The 19248-nt window shown below is 40.6% G+C and overlaps 1 protein-coding gene across 1 annotated transcript in view; it reads left to right on the top strand.

Moving 5' to 3' along the window:
- Positions 1-19248, top strand: part of LOC139708458 (serine/threonine-protein kinase BRSK2-like) — a 112239-nt gene that overhangs the window by 84355 nt on the left and 8636 nt on the right. The window contains 8 exon segments of the mRNA XM_071620411.1: positions 775-925; positions 12488-12556; positions 14164-14310; positions 15436-15470; positions 15994-16051; positions 17546-17636; positions 17639-17657; positions 18705-18805. Of these exon segments, the coding sequence (XP_071476512.1) occupies positions 775-925; positions 12488-12556; positions 14164-14310; positions 15436-15470; positions 15994-16051; positions 17546-17636; positions 17639-17657; positions 18705-18805 (671 nt within the window).

Below are 19248 nucleotides of genomic sequence, written 5' to 3'. Positions count from 1 at the left end.
CTCCACAAATCAGACCATGATTCATTAGTGGCGCAGATTGTGATACATTCCACAATCAGCTACGAATGGTTAATTATGGCTTTCATAGGGGATCACACAACAGTAGGAATGCAGCATTAACCTGTTGAGGATGAGGCCCGAAAACTCGGGCAAGCGTCTATGGGAAATGCGTGTTGTAGCAAAATCAAACCATCCTCAACGGGTTGACATTGTACGCAACTTGTGCACAAATTTATGTCTATTGGCTAAAACCTCATTCTTACTTTGAACAGGGTTTTATGTTTAAGTGAAAGGAATTGAATTTAATACAAGTCAAATACATTTCTCCTTCACCCACTTTATTCCTGTGACCATTCCTTGTCCTCCTCCTCCTCCTCCTCCTCTTCTTCCATCCTCCTCCTCCTCTTCTTCCTCCTCCTCCTTTTCCTCCTCTTCCTCCTCCTCCTCCTCCTCCTCCTCCTCCTCTTCTTCTTCTTCCTCCTCCTCCTCTTCTTCCTCCTCCTCCTCTTCTTCCATCCTCCTCCTCCTCTTCTTCCTCCTCCTCCTTTTCCTCCTCTTCCTCCTCCTCCTCCTCCTCCTCCTCTTCTTCCTCCTTTTCCTCCTCTTCCTCCTCCTCCTCCTCCTCCTCTTCTTCCTCCTCTTCCTCCTCCTCTTCTTCCTCCTCCTCCTCCTCCTCCTCCTCTTCTTCCTCCTCCTCTTCCTCCTCTTCCTCCTCCTCCTCCTCTTCTTCCTCCTCCTCCTCCTCCTCCTCCTCTTCCTCCTCCTCCTCTGCAGTCATCGAGACCTGAAGCCAGAGAATCTCCTTCTGGATGACAAGAACAACATCCGGGTGGCCGACTTTGGAATGGCATCCCTGCAGCTGGACCACTCCCTCCTAGAGACCAGCTGTGGCTCCCCCCACTACGCCTGCCCAGAGGTCATAAGGGTGAGTAGCATCCCTCCACCATGTTAAAATGGGCGTGGTTATAAGGGGGTGGGGGGGGGGGGGGGGGAGAGGACCAAACAAGGAGTCCTCTTTAATATCTGGGTGGCTGATTTTGGGATGGCATCCCTGCAGCTAGATCACTCCCTCCTAGAGACCAGCTGTGGCTCCCCCCACTACGCCTGCCCAGAGGTCATAAGGGTGAGTAGCATCCCCCCACCATGTTAAAATGGGCCCGGTTATAAGGGGGTGGAAGAAGGACCAAACAAGAAGTCCTCTTTAATATCTGGGTGGCTGACTTTGGGATGGCATTCTTGCAGCTAGACCGCTCCCTCTCACAGACCAGTTGTGGCTCCCCCAACTATGCTTGGCTAGAGGTCATTAGGGTAAGTAGCAGTCCCCCTCCCCCTCCCCCTCCCCACCCCCAATGTAGAAATGGCCTGGTCCTAAAGTGGGGAAGGGGTAGGGTAGGAGGGGGGGGGGGGGGAGCAGACAAGAATTCCTCTTCAACCCGTTGAGGACAGGCTGATTTTACCATAACACACACTTTCCACAGACACCTGTCTGAGTATACTCCGGTTTAGTGTTCAGGGGGTTAAGAATACTACATACGCCACATAGATCGAGACTATGATATTTTCAGCGATTTAGGAGTTGTGTATTAAAGATGATTTGCAAGTGGTTAAATGTGTGAGGAAGGTGAGAAAAAAAAGCAAGAAATAGATTTGATCCCTTTTCAAGCAAAAAGGTAGCGATTGCCCACTATGCAGACTACAATTTTGTACATTGTGTTACATTTGTGTTACAGGAAGCAACCTTTGTGGGAGTTGATAATTTCATTCTGTATCATTTCACTCAGGAAATTTGTGAATTTTAAGTAGAAACTTTGCAATGTATGCCACATTTAATACAGTATTTCTCTTCCTTGCTTGATTTATTTTTTGGAAGCATTAACACAGAGACCACAGAACAATATACAGTGTACAATAAGGTGTTCTATAACTCATTCTGACAAAATTGTGCCTGCTTCTGCGTAACTAACATTTTCATTTAAAAAGTTAAAAGTTTGCCAAGCTTTTTCTGTTGGCGTGTGATCATTTCCCGCTACCCTACCAAACAAACAAACAAACAAACAAACAAACAAAATATATGTAACATTGGCTGCAATGGAAGTTTCGTAGGACAATTCCTTTCTTTTCCTCGACAGTGTTGTGGTCATGCTTGCGTTTCTGTCCTTCAGACTGTAGATAACCACATAAAACAATAAAGCCCTGAAAAGTTCAACTCCACTCCAATACTTGCATAGTCACCACACTCTGACTGTTTTTAGTCACTCGTTCAATAGCTCTTGATATTGCACATAATCTACAAGTCCTCTGCCTGTGGAGTACCTGAAAGATAAAGGGTTGATTGATCTGGAGTAATCTGGAGGAAGAGTTTTGTAACAGTTTCCCAGATCATCTCTCTTGTGTTGCTTTGCTTTTTCATTCAAACATTTACCGCATGTCTGCGATTGAAAATTCATAGCCAGATTTGTGCAAATTCCAGTAGAATCATTTAGGAGGCAGTGAACATAAATGCTGCGACCTGTTTTAGCTTTCGATAGACCGCCCTGAATCTAGACTGACTGACACTCATCAGGGTAGAATCATGCCTCGGGATGGGGGAGTCTGCTCGTCTTCGCTGAACCCTGAATCATCAATCTATCATACGTCACTGTCATCAATCAATGATGGCTAATTAATACCGGCTGATTGCTCTCGGTCCGTTTGAATCTCTCTCCCATTGGATCTGTGCTGCAACTACCTTCCATTCAAACACTAGACTGCAAACAAGTGTACTTTTCCTCCATAGACATTTTTGTGTTTACATAGATTTATAGTGCACTTTCCCTCCACAGTTGTTTGTGTGTTCGGTGTTTCTAAAGTACTCAGAACTTGTGTGATACTTTCAGAATTCATGACCCAAAACAGTGATTTCGTAAAACATGGCTGGTGAAAATTGCTGTGCCTTTTCACCCTCTTCTGAAATACCATATCCATGTATGTCAGAAAAGGTCAATAACTTTTTTTCCAGGCAAATAGCAAGACAAGGTGTTATAGGGTGTGTACAGTTCTGGTCGAGGTGAGGATTTAGCTTTTAACGTTTTGCGAGATATTCAGAAATCACTCCATGAGATGTCAAAGAGCATGCGGTTCTAAAGGGTATCAAAAGTTTATTCGATGAAAATCGGTTTTGAAATGGCTGAGATATCCAAAAACAAGGTGAAACAAAGAGATCCTAATAAAGTTGTGGCATGTCGCCTTTTATTATTAGCACTTTTTTGGATATCTCAGCCATTTGAAAACCAATTGTCATCAAATAAACGTTGAATCCTTCTTAAAATTACATGCTCTTGAAGAGGCTTTTCATTATCTCATTTAGGAATGTTCAAAACATGAATCCCCACCTCAACCAGTACTGTACAGTCCCTTTAAGCATGAGCTTGAGAGATGTAATGATGTGTGACGAAGGTAATGAACAACCTGATAAAGTGAATTAGTACTTCGCTTTTGAGATTTCTCTTGTGGTTAGCCCTCCCCTTTAACCCAGCAAATCCCCCCAAATTAAAGAGAAAACAAAAACATTACTGTTGCTTGGTCATGGATGTGTTCATTGTTTTGTTTTGTTTTTTCTTTACTATTCATTGTTATTGTTCATTAGGATGAGTGGGAAAAAATCATACATCAGAGCCATTTGTTATTCATTAATAATCATTTCCATTACAGAATTTTCAACAACTGTTTCAAGTGTTCAATTTTAATACAGCATATCTGTGGCAACACAAAGAATATTAAAGTTTCATCTTTCTGTCTCATATTGGCAAGTTTTGATAAATATATTTGGGATTTAGCGCAGTCTTAACAAATTAAACAAATTCCATCTGCTCTCTCTCTCGTCTATATGAATTTAACCCGTTGAGAACGAGTCCAGAGTGTACTCGGGCTAGTGTCTATGGGAATGTGTGTTGTAGCAAAATCATACTGTCCTCAACGGGTTAATGATGAGAGGATAGCAAATTCCCCACTTTTATGTGGGGTATAAAGAGCATGTAAGTCTGTAGTTAAAGTGAGACCATTTGCTGTTAATTAATTTACTTTTCCCTTACAGCCACATGGGGGGGGGGGGGGTGGGTGGCAAGGGGGTATAGTTGAAGGCATGTCAGATTTGTTGCCAAGAGCAACTAATCCCTCAATCCACTTGCCAGTTGAATCAATTACGGCCAGTGATAATCACCCTAATTAGCAATTCGGGATGTAATCCTCTCAGTGTCATCCCCAAACCCAAATGGATTAACCCCTTTCCCCCCTCCCCAGTGCAAAGTGCCATGCAACCGTCAAACTGTGAGCATGCTGATGTTAGCGACACTAAAAAAGGGTTAAGTTTGCTATTATGTCTGGAACAGATGGTGCTTAGACTTAAACATTAAAGCCGATTATGTGTGTAAAGTATAAAGCTTGAAGGTACAGAGTTTACATTTTCATGAATAGATGATTTTGCCGTAGCTGTCCCGAGCACAATCGCATTGGCTCATCTGTGAATTACCGTATGCGCCATATATGTCACAGTGTTTGTATCTGTGGAAAATTAAGTAATAATTTAACTGATGATGGCAAATTGATAGCAAGCCAAAAATATTGCCTCTGCAATAAAAGTACACCACATCATATCCAAGGTGGGAAATCAAGAATGCTCCTTATCTCTCTTTTTGTTGATTGTTTTTTCATTTTTTTCTTTAGTCATTAAAAGAAAACTGAAGCAGAAACCTGAAGGTCATATTTATCCCTCTTGCAAATCTCATTGATAATATTTTGCGTGGTTGAAGCATAATGTCTCCCAACATCGTGTATGAAATTTTTTACTGTAATACACAAAAATATTGAACAAGTAAATGAGAACTAACCCAATGTGACTCCAGAATACATTTCCCCTCTTGTACCAAGAATAACAATTGGAATTTTTTTGGGCGGATCCAAATAAATTCACCAGAAATCTATAGTTATTGTTTCCCTCTCCAGCGTAAAGAAATATCCAGTTTTATCATTCTGAGGAAAGGTCTAAACTTAGTGTACCTATATCAGGGCTGCCAACCTTGAGTGAGAGTTTGGCGTGAGACACAGCGAGGGAGCGGAGCGACCTCCTGGCTAGCACCTGGCGGCCTGCTGTGCGGCCGTACGTACACAGTCAGTGTATGTAAAGCGATGTAAAGCACACGTCATAGCCATACATGTACTGTAATTTGCCAAAAGTACAAGCTACGCTCACGTGGTATAGGTAGAAACCAATCGTAATCCAATAGCTCGTCTTTGCGCGCGAAACGAAAACGATTATTATTGGTTAAGCTTTACACCCGCGCGGGAAAATCTCGAAATTTTGGGCTTGGGGATATCGATATTTGGAATATCAGAGAATTTAGAGATATATTTATTTTTGTAGTCAAGTACATTCCATTTTGGGGGTTTAGCGTGAGATTTGTTTATCAGAGTGAGACAGTCTAAATTGCTCGAATTGCGTGAGTCTCACACTCAATGCGTGAGATTGGCAGCCCTGCTATATGCAACATGTACCAGCTTATGAAAATTATCCAGTGTTCAGAGCTACAGTACAAAAGGGACACACATACTTTAACTAATGACAGGTTTGAAGTCCAAAGTACAGAAATATTTCCTCAGGTGAGAATTGGCCTGAGACTACTAGTACCTGGATCAAGTGCAATTCCAAACAACATGAAAAGAGGGTTTAATGTGTACTACTGGTTTTACATTCATGACAGTAATTACCAATGCAACAACTACCGACTGTATATCGATGGTATCTTTAACGACGTTTTGTACTTTCACAAAATGTGTAACATGAACTGATACGTATGAAATTGAGAACTTTTGAAAATATTGCCTCCCATGGCAGAGGGGTATATAATGTATTGATATCGCAGGGGCGGATCCAGGAATTCCGTAAAGAGGGGGGCGCATTTACAAAATTAAAGGGGAGGCGTGCGCCGGTTGCGGTCCTCCCAGGATCCGCCACTGTATCGTATCCAAAGGGGGGAGGGCACTATAAAACATTTCTCTCATATATGGATAATACTAACATCTCATGTCCACTGCGAGTCACCAGCAAGGTCCAACTTGCAAGATAAACTCACTCATGGTGATATTGTATGCATACAGCTCTTGCAATTAAAAAAAAATGAATAAATAAATAAACCTGGCACGGTGCTTCATTCTGTCAATTCACGTGTTGGGATGGTGTCTAAACTTCGACCATTATTATATTCACTCAAGCGAAATAAAAGCTTCTGGGGGGCATTTCATGAAGCATTTTTGTCCGACAACTTGTCGGACAAATTTGCTCTCAGCCAATCAGATGCAATGATTTCAGTAGCTTTTAAAATTTTGTCAGACGAATTATCTGACAAAACGCTTCATGAAATGCCCCCCAGATTCTCAAGAAACTTGACAAATAATAACACATGACAAATGCTCACACTCAGGTAATTTTATGGAAAATTTATTACCAATTGTTTTGCGCCAAAATGTTGCTATAGGAGAAACTACAAATTAGTATTTAACTCATCACACACTTTCAAAACAGGAAAAAAAAAACAAACCTTCAATAGATTGACAAAGTGAATCTGGGGAACAAGGTACAAGGTTCAAATCATAAATTTAATGTCGTGACTCATACTGTGCTCAGTGTGAGACTCTTGGTACAAAACTTTTACATGCTTTTGCAACATGACAGAACAATCCACTGTTAGGACTTCACATGAAGTATTGATGCAAAAATGATCCCGATCATACGCAATAACCCAGAGAAGTATAGGGTTTCCTCAAACTTGGCACGTTCTTTTGCCGCAGGAAATCTAAATGTGCTGAATGATTTTTGGCTGGAAAGCAAGCAGTACTGTAAACATGAGATTTTCATGAATTGGAAGGGATGGCCTTCTTTATGGCATGAAATTTTCGCAGAGCGCCTCTGGCATTCAGTGCATAATGTGTAGACAAGAACTTTCACGTGCATTTTAATTTCGCGAGTATGGGCTCTCACAAAATTTGTGAAATTGTAATGCAAGCAAGCATTTCTCATGTTACAGTAAGTGATGAAATAAATGGTATCCCGGGGTACCAAATAAAAATCAGCCGTTTTGTTGAAGTATTATTTTCTTTTTTAAAGGTTGTACCCTGGGTGCCAAAAAGTGGGAAATTATTTGAGCTAGCGTGCGCTAGCCACTGCACTGCCTGCACTGCACTGCACTGAAGCACACGCTATATTGCTAGCACAGCATACCACACATGCATAGTATCACATGCAGTGGCATGGGAATGACTGTAGACGCATACACAGTGCATGCATTTCTCTGCGGCTGTCCTCGAGTGGACGTTAGGTGGCGCTGCACAACGTGGTACCCCGGGGTAAGGCGTGATGCATCAAATGAAGCCTAAAGCGGACAAACAGAAGGAAAGAAGGAAGGAAAGAAGGGAGGAAAGGGAAAAAACAGAGAGATGGAAGATGAATGAGAGGAAGATGATACGATACTGTACGAGCTGAAATTTTCGCGTACAGATATTTTCGCGAATTGCTACTTGGAGGACATTTGTGCGTGTTGTTAATTTCACGGTTGCGAAGGTCTAACTGAACGTAACTATTTGTGCGTTGTTATTTTCGCATGTTGTTATTTTCGCGGTTCAAAGGCGATTCGCGAAATTCGCGAAAATAAAACCACCGCGAAAATTTCAGCTCGTACAGTAATGAGGATGAAGAGTGTGATGATGATAACAGTAAATAAGAAAGAGAGAAGAGTTGATGAAGATAAAAGGAAGAATAAAGGGCAAGGAGAAGGAAGAGGAAGTAGAAGAGTGTTGCTTTAATACAAATTGTACGTGACCCACCACAACAAAAGGATCCGAAAGTCGCTGACGGCTGAGCCGAGAAAATCGACTTTCTGTTTTTGACATGATTTTGTAGTCTAATATTTTGTCTATTATCTGCTGAAATTTTGAAGCTGAATGATCAAAGAGAAGGCAAGAAATTCGTGTTTTTCTCGGCCATGATTTTCCGACTTTCAGCGGAACGGAAACGTGTCCGAAGATTTGGATTTAACGCTGCACATAGACTCCGCCCCTAGCAACGAGGGAGTGATCTTTAATTGGCTAGTGCATGGCATCCTGGTTACTGATTGGTCGTGCGTAGAGACCGCTGGCGCTAAGCTTGAATGAACATCGCGGAGGTTGCTAGGCGCATACCTTCAAGGTGAAAACTGTCTTGCCTCCCCTTGATCACGATTGCGTCTGAAGGAAAACTTTGAAGGCGGTTTCCTCAAAATGCTGATTTCCTAAACCCCTTCACATGCTTTACTAAAATCATCAATATCTCCACAACCAAGTTCTTTTATGAATCGTGTTAGATATGAAATTACAGTGGAAGAGTAAGGGAATAATATCATGTTATTTTCTGAAAATCGACCTCCCCCGACTTTTGAATGCATTTGTTGTGGCGGGTCACTATTATGTAGACAGAAAGAATGACAAAAGAAGAAATATATGAAGGAAAAGAAACAAAAGGAAAAGAACAAGGAAAAGGAGAAGAAAGAAGATGAAAGAGGAGTAGGAAGAAGTAGAAGAAGAGAAATATATGAAGGAGATGAAGAAGGAAGAGGCATGAGGAGAGAAGAAAGGAAAGGAAAAACGCAAGAAAGATCGAGGAAAATGAGAATTAGAATCAAAACCTTTAGCGGTGAGTGAACCTTTCTAATCTGTGAAAGGAGAAACTGCCTTGCATTACTTTATTATGCATCTATTTTATAGGAAAGCGACACCACGTCATCATGTTTTTATTACACTGCATGTTGCCACGACAACCATGACAGCTTGTCGGCATCAGAGAGCGTCGGCAAACTACAAAATGTGGCTTCCCTTTTTCTTCTTGGAGATGTTCCTAGATTTTAAAGGATGTGCTATGATCCAGCTGAATGTATCTATCGTAGTACCATAGAGGTAGTGCACTTGCATAAAAAACACATCAATATTTGTCTCTGTATTCATCTGTTGCTTCAGCCCCGACAGAAAAGTGGAGAGCCGCTACACCGTTTTTTATTATTTTTTTTTAGCTCACCTGAGCCGAAGGCTCAAGTGAGCTATTGCGGTCGCTCTTCGTCCGGCGTCCGGCGTGCATCGTCCGTCGTCCGTCGTCCGTCGTCCGTCGTGCGTCGTGCGTAAACTTTTTACATTTTCATCTTCTTCTTGAGAACCCCATGACCGATTTTCACCAAACTTGGTAGGTAGCATCCCTAGGGGGATAGGATCTCAATTTGTTCAAATGGGCACCATGGCCCACCTGGGGGGGCCCCAGGGGGGCCCAAACACCCTAAAATTATGGAATCTTTAAAAATCTTCTTCTCCAGAACCAGAAGTGATAGGGCTTAATTGATACTATGAGTAAGTACATTGATGACTGTAGTTTCAAGTTTGTTCATGGGGGAATCAGGGGTGCCCCCCTTGGGACCCAGGGGAGGGGGGTGGGGAGGGGTCCTAATGGGGCCTAAATTGTACATTTTCATCTTCACTTTGAGATCGCCATGTCTGATTTTCACCAAACTTGGTAGGTAGCATCCCTAGGAGGATAGGATCTCAATTTGTTCAAATGGGCACCATTGCCCACCTGGGGGGTCCCTAGGGGGCCAAACCCCCTAAAATTAAGGAACCTTTAAAAATCTTCTCTAGAACCAGAAGTGATAGGGCTTTATAGATGATACTATGAGTAAGTACATTGATGACTGTAGTTTCAAGTTTGTTCATGGGGTTAGCGGATTCATTCCCCCCCCCCCCCCCACGCCCTTAGGACCCAGGAGAGGGCTTGGGAGAAGTCCTACACATTTGTACACTTGTAATGGAGCCTGAATTGTACATGTTCATCTTCTTCTTGAAAACCTCAAGATGAATTTTGACCAAACTTAGCAGGTAGCATCCCTAGGGGGATAGAATCTCAATTCCTTCAAATGGGCACCATGTCCCTCTTGGGGGCCCCCTAGGGGGCCCACCCCCCCTCCCCCCATTAAGGAATATTTAAAATCTTCTGCTCTAGAACCAGAAATGATAAAGCAAAGTTAATACCATGAGTTTGTACATTGATGACTTTAGTTCCAAGTTTGTTAATTGCAGATTCAGATCCAGGACTGCCTGCCCCCTCTCTCCCCCCCCCCCCCCCCCCCCCCCGAGTTGAGGGGGGGGGGGAGAGGGATCCATATGCAGACCTAAAGTTTCCAACGTTCTCAGGTAAGAGTGTGCAAGAATGCATGGAAGGTGAAATTGCGATACTCAGGTGAGCGCGTGACCCGCGGGTCTCTTGTTCTAGATTTCAGTTCATTTTGTTTAAAATGTCAATTTTCTTCTTTGTCTGCATGGTAGGCAGGCTCCTTCCATATAAATGCAGTTTCATATAAAGCCATAGTGTTCTTCTCACTGATACAATGGATGTATTTCTTTTGTGGCATTGCCATTAAAATTTGAATTGAACTCTTTTCGTACAATCTGATGGTGATGGGTGGTGTTATGTAGCTTTAACATTAAACTTTGCAACTAACACATGCAGTAATTTGCATTCAGATCTTTTCCCCCATAGTTGATACTATTTGTAGGTATGGGTTCCTTTTAAAGGCAATTTAAAATAGTAGAAGTTTTATTTACACGTACAATCAGGATATAGTCTAGTGTGATATTTAGTGTAAAGTTTATTATCGTGTGAAACCTGAGCTTTTTTTTTCCAAGCATGAATGATACCTGAAAGTTTTATTTTTCTTTGTACAATATTGAAGAATGGATATCAAATGATTTACACAGGCGAGAATTCAGTTCAAACATATGACAAAAATTGAACAGGCCTGCATTCAGTGGTTGTCAGTAAAGCTATCTTTTTTTTTTTTTCTAATACAATATCCTAGATTTGTACCTGTGCTTTTCATACCAAATGATAGTTGATGTGGCATGACGTTAATACAAAATAAATATCAGCTTCAGACATTGGAATCTTATTATCTGCCCTGATATAGAGATAAAGTAATACAAGGGTCATGGGGTTCGTGCTTGCATGCATTAGTGACCGTAACACGTTTTCAGCTAGAATGGTATCTCAGCAGCAGATCTCCTGTTGTATCGCATGGGATCAGCGTGGTATAAAACTCGCCCACGACATACTGCGTAGTTTGAAAACATGCAGACATTTTTGAGAGGGGGGTAGTGAAACAGTACTAGCCATTAACCTACAATGTGCTGTACACAAAAACCTCATCAGATCGTCATTTGTTACAGCTAGAGTACAGCATACTTTGTGTGTGGAGGAATGTTATGTACAGAGACTCCAACTCTCCCGTTTTCGACGGGAGATCTCCCGCCGAAAGCCCATTTTTGCAAAATCTCCCGTTCTCCCGTTTGAGATTTGATTTCTCCCGCCCTGGCTCTGTGTCTCCCGGTGGAAAGGATTTCTTAATTATTGCTAAGTTGAAAAAATAAGCCTTAGATAGCACCAGAGAATATCTAGAACCCTAGGAACTTCGCGCTTCACACACATCAACTTGGAGTCTCCCGTTTGCTAGGGGTTTCGGGCGGGAGAATCTCCAGATCAGAAGGTGCTTGGGGTTGAAGTCTCTGTATGTATGTGTTACACAAACATGAATATTCATGAAGGGGAGAGTAGACAAGTCTAACAATAAGCTCATGAGAGCACTGCTCATGTCAAGTGTACTTTTTCTTTTTCACCTCCTGTGTTTTCTAACTTTCTCACCCTGCATTATTGTACTGCATACAATACAAGGTATGTGCAAATTAAGTTATTTGTAGTACCTTGTATCGTACAGATATGATGGAATTAGTCTAAGTATTGCTGAAATGAAGTTATCCGTCTGGTTTTTGCTCCCTGACATTGCCAATTTGAGTATTTGTTTTCTTTTCATGTGAATTGGCATAAAAGTATGTCTCATTAGCACATTGCACTGAATGCTGCATCCACACATCACAAGGCATCTTGTTCCTTTGATACTGGTAAAATTGTTGGTGAGGGCAAGCACGCCGATGGACGTACATTGTAAGATCAAAAAAAGATGTCAGTAATACAGGCTGTTTTGTGTCTTTATCAGGCTGGGTTATGATGCTAGTGTCTTTCTATTTTTTTATTTTATTTTATTTTTTACAAGAAGTGTAAAGAAGTGTAAATTAAAATATATATATATATTTCTCCCCCGTTTGCTTGATAAGGCTTTGGGCAAGGGATCCATGGTTTAAGTCGTTACATGCAGAAAAATTGCTGCTCTATGGCATTTGTTTGTATTGTAATATAGTTCAAAATTGTAACTTTGATAAGTAAGCCTTCAGGTTAGTGCTCATTCATTATTACTTGCCCAAGAGTAAAGTTTTGGTCACCAGGGGCAAGTGGGCAAGTTGGTTTGTATTATATAAAACCTCCCTTTCTGTGCTGCTTTTAATATTGCATCATTCTTTTCTTTTGCATTTTGATTTTTCTCCTTCCATGCAGGGTGAAAAGTACGATGGAAGGAAGGCAGACGTGTGGAGTGCTGGTGTTATTCTCTACGCCCTTCTTGTTGTAAGTATATCATTTTATTTCAAGTTTTTGATTTTTTTTTCATCATTTCTGACAAAGCAACTGTATGGTGCGATATATGCAGAAAGTCCCATTGATTCTATTGATGGTCCATTACAACATGATTGGTAGATAACAAATAACTGATCCACTTCCTAAAACTTTTGCCGTAGTGCTCTGTATAGGTTTTTTTTTCTTTTTAAACTTAAAGTCTTTGAATACTGTATGAATAAAAAAATATTCAAGGCATCAAATTTTCGCAAATTGGAGCCAACGGCCTTTTTTTGCGGCATGAAAATTTAGGGCATGGCCACTGGAATTCTATGCATATAGTGTAGACAAGAACTTTAGCGTGCATTTTAATTTAAAAAATCTTGACTCTCGCAAGATTTGCAAAATTCAAATGTATGCAAAAATATATGTTTTACGGTAAATATTGCACTGGAGGATTTAATAGCATCCGAGCACCGGCTAGGAACTCACTTTATATTTTGTAGCATGTTAAGGCTTAATCTGTGGCAGAATCTATAGGGATTCTGCATTGTACATTTTTAAAGAGAGTGAATTTTAAGACAGCACCTTCCTCTCTTCTTCTTGTGTTTTGCGAGGGCAGCTATATTTGGATCATTGTTGGTCTTGCTTCCCTGAAGCTCTCAATTCACATCAGACACTCATTTGTGTGTTTCATGTGAGGTGGTATTTTTTCTTGACGTCAGACCCAAGAAGATGGATTGGAAATGAGAAAAGACAAGAAGTTTCCATTTAAGTGCAAGCTATCCTATTTAGAGTCACTAATTCAATGACACCTGCAAACGTCAGAGCTCAGTATCATAATGTTACATTTTACTAATCATACAGGTGGCGTTAGAAACTCATAGCAACACTAATCACATTACGGAGCCTATTGAGTTACAGGAGAGACGCCAGCTTAATGTTTTTTTTGCAGTATCTTTTTTGTACTTAATCTTTTTTTTTTTTTTGGTCAACATAAAGAAATGCAGGTTTCAGGGAAAATCCTGTTTAATTTCAAAAGTGTAATCCTACACTTGTCTGTTGCAGTGAAGGTAAATGATACTCTTCCCACCACAGGGGCAGATCCAGGAATTCTGTAGGGGGGGGGGGGGGGGGCGCAACTAATGTTTCTGGTGCCACTTCCGGGTTTCATTTCATTTTTTTTTCTTTTTATTTCTTTTGTTTTTAACAAAAAATAAAGGGGGGCGTGCGCCGGCTGCACCCCCCTCTGGATCCGCCACTGCACCATGTATTTTTAGCCCTCAGAATACTGCAATGCTGTTTACGAGGTTGGCATCCTTTTCACAGTTAGTTCTGTAACATTATCCAGCATACTGTAAAACCATAAACATTCACGGCATGACATTTTCCTGAAGTGAAGCTGATGGCCTTTTTTATTTTGCGGCATGAAACTTTGTGTGATCAAATTGCCTCTAGCATTCAGTGCATTGTGTAGAGAAAAAGTTTTGTGCATATTTTACTTTCACAAATCTTGACCCTTCTCAAAATTAGAAAAAAGTTTCGTGCATGCGAGAATTTCTGGTTTTACAGTAAACTCGCTACTCTGAATCAAATCTTTAAATGCGTTTCGCCACCAGGGGGCGCTGCCATTTGACGATGACAACCTGCGTAACCTGCTGGAGAAGGTAAAGAGGGGGGTGTTTCACATTCCGCACTTCGTCCCGCCTGACTGCCAGAACCTCCTGCGGGGCATGGTGGAGGTCAATGCAGACAAGCGGCTGACGGTGAGTATTGGGGTGATGTGTGTGGGCTGGCAAAACTAACCAACTCGCCTGTACACATACTATGCAAATTCCTTTCAGTACCATCAATTACAGAATAATGTAGGTCGTGCATTGGTATAAGATCATATGCTGCATTCAGTACCCTGGGGTATGAACTACAAATTTACCATTTTGTTCATTATTTTCTTTTTAGTGCTGTACCCTGGGTTTCCCAAAAATAGGTGAAGGAAGTTTTTAAATCCTTTATGCAGGAAGATTTTGTGGTGTCTTAATGATCTTAGGATAGTGAAAAATAAAGGGAAACATATCAGGTGTTATTTTCTTCTCTCTCTAATTATGATACGTGTACAGCATATGTGTTAGCAAACAGTGTCATGATAAAATGCCCCGTGCTACAGTAATGGCATAGGCAGTGCATCCATGTGCATCAGTACCACTACAGTCTATACATTATCAGTCCACAGACGACAATACAACAGTAATAATGAGCCAAGTTTGTGGATTAAACTGATCCCTTTCTAAATTACCAAGTCCAGAATTATACAAGAGTTTTTTAGAAGAAAGGATTTTGAAAAGAAAATTATTGTAATTGGAATTACGTTAAACGCATCATAACAAGGGTGAATTGGGATCTTCATTGCCGACTGCTGAAATGTGGCCGCCATGATAGCAGTGTGTACTGTACATCTTAAGAACTGATGATGGTGCTTCAAATTGCGTAACCTGAGTATGATGACAGCCGGGCTTACGGAGTGCCAAATCGTTTGTTAAAATGGTATGCATCTCTATGGGTCATACTTTGTGTAAAGCTACACCTCCAGGTCAGCACCATTTTTTTTTTTTCTGTGAATACTTGACATGCTTTCCACTATCAGAAAGATAGAAGTGAGCTAGCATCAGAAGTGGAATGTTTAATGCTGTCACCGCAGAAATGCAATTTAAAGTGCATCATAATTTTACAATGTGTGTTATGTTTCCCAGCTGGTGAAGAGTAATATATTAGGTTATTTGTATGCATGTTTTGTGATTGCATATCTGTAATCTCTGGATGTTGAATGTGATCCATGAAACATCTTCAATTATTTTGTTGTTCTGAGTCTCTTTCCTTTCTTTGATTCTTTACAGCTGTCACAAATACAGAGGCATCCTTGGTTTGTACTGTAAGTATCATTGTACAGTGTTTTATGTCTTTGAAATAACTGCACATTTCTATTATGTTCTGGCCCCAATGAGTAGATAATTGTGTGATATAGGAGGAATGGCAGAAATCAAATTCTTAAGAACTTTGCAGATGAAAATGCATTAGGTAAGCTCTGTCATGCCTCATACACTGTACATACAGTATGTACTTAGCCATCATGGAACATAATGTTTCCATACGTGTTTATCTATTCAAAAAATCTTACTTTTTTATTCCTTTTTTTCTTGTAAGAGTATGCTATCATGTAGAAATGGATGATAAGAAACCCCATGAAGTAGATCGTTTTAGACTGCAGAACCCTTAAAAACTGTAATAACGCAAAACGTTGTGTGTGTGTTAGAACTGTTTATAGCATGTGAGGAAATGATATGTGTGGTCGTATGTTTAGATGGTGATTTTGTTGTCCGTTAATTCAGCCCTAGTGAAGTGCTTTCTGTTTCATTTTGATTTTGTTTTTTTATCTTTGTGTCATATGATTCCAGAGGGACGAGGAATGACAACCAACCCGAGTCAGATCTTCCCAAGAAGCATCACATTAAGGTAAGATCCTAGAGTTTGATTTAATATGCAAATTACACAAAAAACACAAAAACTCCTGGGTCAGCTTACGTACTGTGGTAGAGCTTTAGTTTTATAACTGACACCACTCTACTCCCTTGAACATTTTCACAGTAATATTTCATCAGTGAACTGAAATTCATGTTTCATGAAAAAACAACCATAATTATCTAGTATCTATTTTTTTTCAATTACTAAAATACCTCACCAAGGCATGCTCTGAAAACATACAAATTGGTATGTTTGATAAAACATGGGACCAGGGCCCCATTTCATAAAACTTGTTACCAGTGACAAGTTTTCATAGATGTGACAAGCTACTGAATCCTTGCAACTGATTGGCTGAGAGAAAATTTGTCTTAGAAATGTGGCAGTTGTCACTGATATTGAAAGGGGCCCCAGGTTTGCACAGAACAACCTGCCATAGGTACCACATACAATGTAGTATCGATGGCCTGGGGGTACTAGAAATTGTTTGATATGGCCTTCCAAATCAGTGCAGTACAAGATAGTCCTGGACTAATGATGTGGAGAGCTCACTTTAAACAACAGCTAATGAGAACAGGTTGAAAGTTCATTTTGTCACAATCTGTTGCAAATTACCTTTGCTTGATGAGACTTTTGCCTACTAGATCTGTAGGCTTCTTCAGATCGATCTCTGCGAGAGAGACTTCCACTAGCCGACGTAGCTGGCGCACGCCGATCTGAGAAAATGGGATCGTATATTGAGGAAAGTGAGTATTGCCCCAGGTCTCGGTTGAAGGTTTTCCCTTGTTGTTTTATGGAGTGGGAAGTCTCTCGCACAGCGTTCGGTCTGAAGAAGCCTACAGATCTAGTCGGCGAAAGTCTCATCAAGCAAAGGTAATTTGTAACTGATTGTGACAAAATGAACTTTCAACCAGTTGATATTCCAATCAGATGAATCTTTTTAGCAAGCTAATGAGAGTAGTACCCAGGGCCAAACTTGACCCCTTGAAGTTGATGGAACTAAATTGGGGGGGGGGGGGGGGGGGGGGGAGATGAGTAACTTGTGGGGTTAGAGAAAAACTTTGCAGGGGAGAAAGGGCCAAATCTCTCCTTGCCTGACTGTATTCATGGTTTGAAGCTTACCACAGATAATATGTAGACTGAGGTATATGCTTATTTGACGACAGTCTGCAAGCTATGTGCTTATTTAACGACAGTCTTCTGCATTCACACTCCCAGTACATGTGCCATAACAGTCAGATCATAATGATTCACTTTATCCTGAGTGGTTCCCAATTGATGTGTTCTCTTATTCTTTTCTTCAATCTGTACACGCATATCTCAGTTTTATATTCGGATGTACACACTGTATGTTCTATTGTCTTGTAAACAAAAAGAAATGACTGTATTTTATGTGTAATATACATTCGATACAGAAAATTCCTAACAAATTCATTTGAATTTGAAAAAAAAAAAGGTCTAAAATCTTCTTGTCATCATCCATCCCAGATACCTCCCATCCTCGGCGACGAAGACATTGATCCCGATGTCATCGCCAGCATGGCTTCACTCGGCTGCTTCAAAGACAAACAGAAGCTCCTGAGGATCTTCTCTCACCCCAGTAAGACTCTCCGGGGAGGCTAACTCCATTAGCGAAGACCGTGATAAATAGTGTACAGTCAAAGCAATTCTCAGTATTGCTGAAGAGCTCTGTCACAGCTGCACTGTGGGATTCCTTGGTGCCCTTGTTTGCTTCTGGTTGTCTCACGCGAGTCGCAGTTCCATACGATCCACTGGAGTTATTTGTCTGCTTTTCTGTTGTTACCCCTTTTTTTCTTGGCTATAATTCAGCTTTAAAGAGTTGAAAGTTTCTAAGTTTTACTGATTTGCAGTCACTTGAGTCATGGTTCACTACTGCAGGGCTTCAATGTGCTAGTCACATGATGGAAAGCGAGAAATCTTCAACAAAAAATACCTCTGGAAAAGACAGAGCGTGATCTGAGTGCATGTGCAGCCAAACTGGGGCAAGTTTGTCACCTGAGCTATTCCATCCCATAATGCATCTACAACGCTGCTCTGCGCATGGCACCTACGTAGGCATTGGTGATACCGAGAATTGCTTTGTGTTCACAGTTCGTTGATGGGGAAAAACCATCCATGTTTTATTGAGTGATTCTGTAGTGTATGCTATGGTGACATTGTGACTTTCCTATAATGGCCATGTCTTTACAAGAGCCTAATGCCTTATTGATAGTACTGTACAGTGACAAATAATATAATCATATCACACAGAGAGTGTCAGTTGAGTACAAATTATGAATGTATCCCCCCTGAGCCTGACCAAGTGATGTGCATTATTTGTTTTATAGAATGGGTGACACAATTTGAATTCGACAGTAGCCATTGTGGGAAGATTTCAAAAAGGCAGGCACCAGCTCCGAACTTTACTGAACCACACACACTAACTATTACAATATCTTTGTAATATGTAGGCAATCCAGCACTTTGAAGTCGTGGTCATTAATGTACCAGCACGTGATGAAAAGTAAAGTTGGACCTTTCGGCAAAAATACTAAAATCTGATCACGTGATAGCTTTCAGCTGATTGTTTGATTGGAATCCATCATCATTATATATTATATATAATATTTTTCTCTCTATCTTTCAGCCACAATTCAGAGAAGGTGATATACTCACTGCTATTAGACAGAAAACAGAGAAAACCCAGCTTTGAAGATGAGCTGGAATACAGGACAAGATCAGATTCTGGTGAGTTTCCAGTCCTTGTTGGTTCATGTGTCCCATGATGCAGGAACTTGTGAAGCTTTTTAACCATAAACGTGGCTGGTTGTTTGCAGCTGTAACTTTCTGTTTTGATTTCTATTATTTCATACCAGTATTTCATATGATTGAAAAAATAAATGAATGGATTTCATTTGTGTCCTAATTTTGTAATATCCTACTGTTTATTTGAAATATCAAAAACCTTCAAATACCTGTTGAATTGAAAACTTCCTTAAATTGGCAACACATTTGGCAGGAGGATTATGTTCAGTTATTTAATTTTGTATGCAAATAAGATACATACATGTCATGAGGAATGAAACATTTTCTCAAGTACATAATTATGGTTGCATAAAATTTTAACCTTGGAATTTTCTGTCTCCATCAACTTTTCTTGGTAGTAAGGATGCAAATATTTCCAAGACTTC

The sequence above is a fragment of the Diadema antillarum genome, unplaced genomic scaffold (assembly GCF_040938485.1).
Source record: "Diadema antillarum isolate AM-2024a unplaced genomic scaffold, OU_Dant_1.0 seq00001338_RagTag, whole genome shotgun sequence".
NCBI classification, from domain to species: domain Eukaryota; kingdom Metazoa; phylum Echinodermata; class Echinoidea; order Diadematoida; family Diadematidae; genus Diadema; species Diadema antillarum.
The sequence above is the reverse complement of the archived record's forward strand: the minus strand, read 5'-3'. Positions and strand labels throughout refer to the sequence as shown.